At 43.9% G+C, this 6,000-nt stretch overlaps 1 protein-coding gene across 5 annotated transcripts in view; it reads right to left on the bottom strand.

Annotated features, from left to right (window-relative positions):
• The window catches only part of LOC129821342 (kalirin-like), a 259,834-nt gene that overhangs the window by 96,878 nt on the left and 156,956 nt on the right, over nucleotides 1-6,000 (bottom strand). For all 5 annotated transcript variants that reach the window (XM_055878930.1, XM_055878932.1, XM_055878935.1 and 2 more), the window contains exon 12: nucleotides 71-240. In XM_055878930.1, the coding sequence (XP_055734905.1) occupies nucleotides 71-240 (170 nt within the window). The remainder of the gene's footprint in view (nucleotides 1-70; nucleotides 241-6,000) is intronic.

The following is a 6,000-nucleotide window of genomic DNA, read 5'->3' as shown; positions in this document are numbered from 1 at the left end:
AATTTAAAACTAACCCCAGAACACCATATAGGGGCAACTTCACCCTAAATGTAGCACATACAGCACTGACCTGAGCTGCTGGATGAGGTCCTCTCCCTCCTTGATGACGTTAAGCGTAGCCTCCAGGGTGGCCGTCTGCTGCTGCTGGAACTGCTTGATGAGCTCCTGGACTGACTCCACCGAGTCTGAACACACCTCCTCCACCAGCTCCTTCTGCAGGTCCTCCATCCACGTCCACAGCTGGAGAGAGAGAGAGGGAGGGAGGGAAGGATGACGGGAGGAAGGAAGGGAGGGTGAGAGGGAGAACGTGAGAGAGACGTTACAACAGAAAACAACATAACTCACACATTGAGGGTCAGACTGTAATGGATACAATGGGTGAAACTTTAAGCAGCAATAGCAGCAACAGTAATGCATTGACTTAGTAAAATAGACAATACCTTTTCGGTTTTCCTTCATATGTATAATACATACGCAGGACGAGTACTCAGCATATACTGTATCTCACTTTAGACTAATTGTTTGACAGCGGGGAAGAAAGAAATCCATTTGCATTTCCATCTCCACAATTAGAGAACTGCTCTCAAAAGGCACCGAAAACAGACGCCCATTTCTCAAACTACACCGCTTTCTTAAATTTTTCACCGAGAAAAAGATTAACCGGCACTTTAATATTTCAATGAGGGAACAGGAGCTTGAATATACAATTACACACAACACCTGAAGCATAATCCGAGTAAATTGGCAGGAGACGTTTGGTTGTGTTGAGGGGGAAATGAATCGCAAAGTTCAGCACCTGCTTTATCATCATTTCGGTATCAGCACACGCTAGCTTGGCAAGACTGTGTCCCAAATGGCACCCTATTGCCTATTCCTTATATAAAGTGAACTACTTTTTACCAGGGCCCATATAGGGAATAGGTCGTCATTTGGGACGTAGACTTCCTCACCGTTCGTAGTTAGTTCAAGCTTTACTGAGATGCACCGTTGAGGTTTTTCCTATTTACATAAAAATGAACTTGCTGGACATAGATTTGGCCTGCTAGGCCTGCTGGTCCTCAAAGCATATTCATAGGACATTACGGTAAAAGTAACGCTGCTCTGCCCTTCTCACTCTCTCAGGGTGCAGTGTGTGTGCTCGCGGGTGAGCCTGTGAAATGAGTTACTCTCATAACAGTTTATCTAATATGAAGAGTTTCATTATTTTAGCCATGACAATAACAGCCCTTTACCCTGAATGCACCAAGCCATAAAACGATGCATGGATTTACTGCTTGCTAAGTGTTCCTCCACAGACAATAACTGGAAGATGGAAATGAGTCAAGATGGTGAGCACTACAACGAGAGCACTACAAGTGGATGCTCAAGTGTTGTTTCCAACACTGCAATGAGGTTGACAAAACACGCGTAGCCTAATCACTGAACCAGATAAGTACAACGACAAGATCTAGCATGACACATGAACACTAACAGACACGTTGTATTCCAGGAACCACATTCTTAAAGAATGGCGCGCAAAAAAAAACACACACCTCGTTATACTAACGTCATCATCTCCCTCCAGTGAGATACTGTCTCCACCCCAAATGGCACCCTATTCCCTTTATAGTGCACTAATTCTGACCGGGGCCCTATCCACATTCCTACAGGGCTCTGGTCAAAGGTAGCACGCTATATAGGGAATAGGGTGCCATTTGGGACACATCCGCTCCTCATCATTTCCACACTTCACTCATGATTGTAACTACACACACATACAGGGGCAATACTCTGTTTTTTGAAGGGTTAAAAAAAAAAAAAAAAAAAGCAGAGAGTGGCGTTGCCATCTTGGTGGTTCCCATGGTAACTGCTCCCCATGACTGATCTGAGCTCGCTCAGAATTAAGCATGCTTCTCTGTGTGACTCCTGCTTTAACTAAAGGATCCTGGCTGTTGTTGCGCTGCACTGGGCATGACCAGCACAACACAGCTACCACACATTTACAGATTTCACAATGAACCTGAATTAGGATTAGACATAGGATTAGGGTGAAATAGGTTGTGCATACTATTTGTAATCCCAGGTTTGTAATACTGTAATAGAATATACTGTACAAACACACACGTCACACTTACACACATATTTCACCATGAACCTGAATTAAGACATGGGATTAGGGAGAAATAGGTTGTGCACTATAGCTGTAATCCTGGGTTTGTAATCCTATATTAAATTACTATGGCGCCTACATTTACACTATATTTGACCGAAATTACTAAATTATGAATTAGTAAATTACTATAGTTCATACATTTACACTCTATTTGATCAAAACTAAAACGCCTGCATTGGAATGAATTTGGGGGTCGCTTAATGTAAACGCTCCAGTCAGAAGACACTTCGAGCATTCTCTGAGAGCATATCAATATTCTATGTTTCATGTGGAGTCCATAGTTAAGTACCCTCCTAATTCATTTAGCTTGCATCATAAATAGCACATATTCCCTATATAGTGCACTGAAATACTTTTGACCAGGGCCCATAGGGAATAGGTTGCCATTTGGGACATGGATAGAGAGTGCCAACATCAAGCAGCCTAAACGAACACATGAATGAGCCGTTTGGACCCCTATGGGCTCTGGTCAAAAGTAGGGTGCCATTTGGGAAAAGCCTTGTCCCAACCATATCTTATAATATTGCCCTGAGTGAACATGTGGCACACAGACAGAGGCTTTCCAACAGTCCCTTTGTGTGTTTGCTAAATCATGGCTCTGATTGCTTCCCTCGTCTGTTTGAGGGCGCAGTCTGACCGAGCACTCATGGTGAAAGTCCCAAATGGCACCCTATCCCTATGAAGTGCACTTCTTTTGGCCAGAGCCCATGGTATGGAAACTGGTCAAAAGTAGTGCGCTATAAAGGGAAATAGGGTACCATTTGGGACGCGGTCCATGTCTCTATGTAGACCACTGTCCAGAATGTAAATTAGTCTCTTTCAGCTCACACAGCACAGCAGCCTCAAACCTTATTTCTTTTAGCTAATTGCTGCTTTCTGTGAGAAAGTATATTAAATGTCAATCGATATAAAGATAAAACCATAAGCGCGAGCAGAAGGCGGAGGCAGCCGAGGAGAAAGCAGATGAGGGAAATGAAAAAGATTCATACATTATGGTGGAGTGATTGCCTCCTTCGTAAATCAAAAATGCTCGGCGGTGCGCATCATTTTCTTCTACGTGAGCTGAGAAAATACAAACAACAAAACTTCCCCTTGGCAGTGAACACCACATCAAGCCAGTAACCCTAAGTTGAAAGTTGTCAGTAAATGTCCGTTGAGCCGGTGTTGATAGGGATTTGGTGGCATTAGTGATGCATCTGATGCAGTGCGTGCGCCCTCAGTAAACTGGCTATTTCGTGTCATTAGGCTTTTAAAAAGCAATGCCATCTCCGTATACTACTACTACTGACCAGCCTTATGACGTGAGCGTCCCAAATGAAATCCTATTCGCTATGTAGTGTACTACTTTTGACCAGGGTACATAGTCACCCATTGGGCTCATGTCAAAAGTAGTGCACTTCATAGGAAAAAGGGGGATGGAATGCTATTGGGATGCTATTGGTCTCTAAATTAATAATGGATGTGGCCTTGGCTTTCAGGATAACAATCAGACCCTAGGAGTCTTATCTCAGGCCAATCTTAGCACAAGTTTGTTTGCGTCTTCAGGCCAAGCTCTCAGAGCCCCTTAAAAGCACAACATGTAAAGTATTAAAGAAAGACAGAGTTTCGGTTCTATCAGAGTCCAACAACTTTTCCTGGTCTGGTCTACGTCTCAAATGGCACCCTATTCCCTACATAGTGCACTACTTTTGATCAGGGCCTATACCCCTATAGAGTCACCCCTAGGCCTGGTCAAAAGTACACTCTTAGAAAAAATGTTGCTATCTAGGACCTAAAGGGGTTCTCCGGCTGTCCCCATAGGAGAAGCCTTTGAAGAACCCTTTTTGGTTCAAGGTAGAATCTATTTGTGTTCCACGTAGAACCCTTTCCACAGAGGGTTCTACACGGAACTCAAAAGGGCTCTACTTGGAATCCAAAATGGTTCTACCTGGAACCAAAAAGGGTTCCCCTATGGGGACAGTCGAAGAACCTTTTTGGAACCCTTTTTGTAAGAGTGTAGTGCATTATATAGGGGATAGGGTGCCAGGTAAGATGCAGCCCGTCCTCCATAAGCAATCCACCATACTGCATCATGTAGACAGGAGCAAGCCAGTCAGAAGGTAAGCTGCTCCTATACTCAGAACACAGTGAATAAGAATAAATCGGCTTTGGAAAAGACTGCAGAGTGGGCTGTTGGAAATAGTACAAGCTGGAGACTTAAAAATGGTAGCAAACAGTTTAAAATCAGCCGTATATACTGTATACGCCCCATAAAATGTGCGATTTTCAAATCATTGCCATTTTCCTTTTCTCAGTCTGAGATTCCGCTAAGATACTTCACACAATCACTCTCCCTAGTCACTCTCTGCTCTGCGCTGTGTGGAACAGCTGTGACTCCTAAAACCACACTCCCACTGCTTCTCATAGATCACTGGGACTAGCTCACGAATGATGTGTGTGTATGTGTGTGTGTAGCTCATGAATGATGGCTCCATTAGGAGAGCTGAACCAAACAAATGTCCTCCACGCTGCTCCAGAGTTTCACAGGTGAATCGTGGTACTCCGCAGCGCAGGATAATGACTCTGGCTTGTAGGTTGGTCAGGAAAATCAGAAGACCTCAACAAGCAGTGGTCACCCAGCCCAGCTTACACAGGCCTTTTACATCTTCCTCCTGTCCCAGTGCTCAATGATGTGCCGCATTAAGGGGATAGAAAATGGTACCGTATTACTTTATAGAGCACTACTTTTGACTAGGGCCCATAGGGTTTATAGTGCACTCATTTTGACCAGGGCCAGTAGGGTTCGCTGAAGAGCTGCTAGGGAAAGAGGGGAGAAGAGCAAGCTGTCTAGGGTGATCTACCACATCCACCCCTTGTTCAGTGAGAGAGAGAGAGAGAGAGAGACAGAGAGAGAGACAGAGACAGAGAGAGACAGAGAGAGAGAGAGAGACAGAGAGAGAGACAGAGACAGAGAGACAGACAGAGACAGAGACAGAGACAGAGAGAGAGAGAGAGCCAGACAGAGACAGAGAGACAGAGACAGACAGAGAGAGAGAGAGAGAGAGTGACAGAGAGAGAGAAACAGAGACAGAGACAGAGAGAGAGACAGAGACAGAGACAGAGAGAGAGAGAGACCACATGATTTTGATAAACTCCCATATCTACTGGGTGAAATACCACAGTGTGCCATCACAGCTCCAAGATTTGTGACCTGTTGCCACAAGAAAAGGGCAACCAGTGAAGAACAAACACCATTGTAAATACAACCCATACTTGTGTTTATTTATGTTCCCTTTTCTACTTTAACCATTTGCACATCGTTACAGCACTGTATATATACATAATATGACATTTGTAATGTCTTTATTCTTTTGGAACTTCTGTGAGTGTAATGTTTACTGTTCATTTCTATTTTCACTTTTGTATATTATCTACTTCACTTGCTTTGGCAATGTTAACATATATTTCCCATGCCAATAAAGCCCCTTGAATGGAATTTAATTGAATTTGTGAACATCACAAAATCAGGTTAAAAGTTTAAAAAAATAACAGTTGGACACTATGATTTTAAAGGGTTTAAGATTAGATGGTGGTAGGTCTGTGAAGTAGCCCTCACACAGACAGAATATCCATCCCTATTAGCAACCTTTTGACCAGGGATGTGGGCTATTGTAGTGCACTATATAGGGAATAGGGTGCCCAGGCTGGTCTCTCCCATCTGGCATGGATCAGGCTCTGCTATCTAGAGAGAAGACTCCCTGCATACCTTAGTAATCTGGGTGCGATCCTCTGTGAATGGCTGGTATGAATGCCCTGTCTGTCTGCAGTGATCAGCGACACTCGCAGACGGGCATCTTGAGGCTGCATAA

Source organism: Salvelinus fontinalis, chromosome 23 (genome assembly GCF_029448725.1).
Source record: "Salvelinus fontinalis isolate EN_2023a chromosome 23, ASM2944872v1, whole genome shotgun sequence".
Classification (NCBI taxonomy): domain Eukaryota; kingdom Metazoa; phylum Chordata; class Actinopteri; order Salmoniformes; family Salmonidae; genus Salvelinus; species Salvelinus fontinalis.
This window is presented reverse-complemented; position numbering and strand designations above follow the sequence as displayed.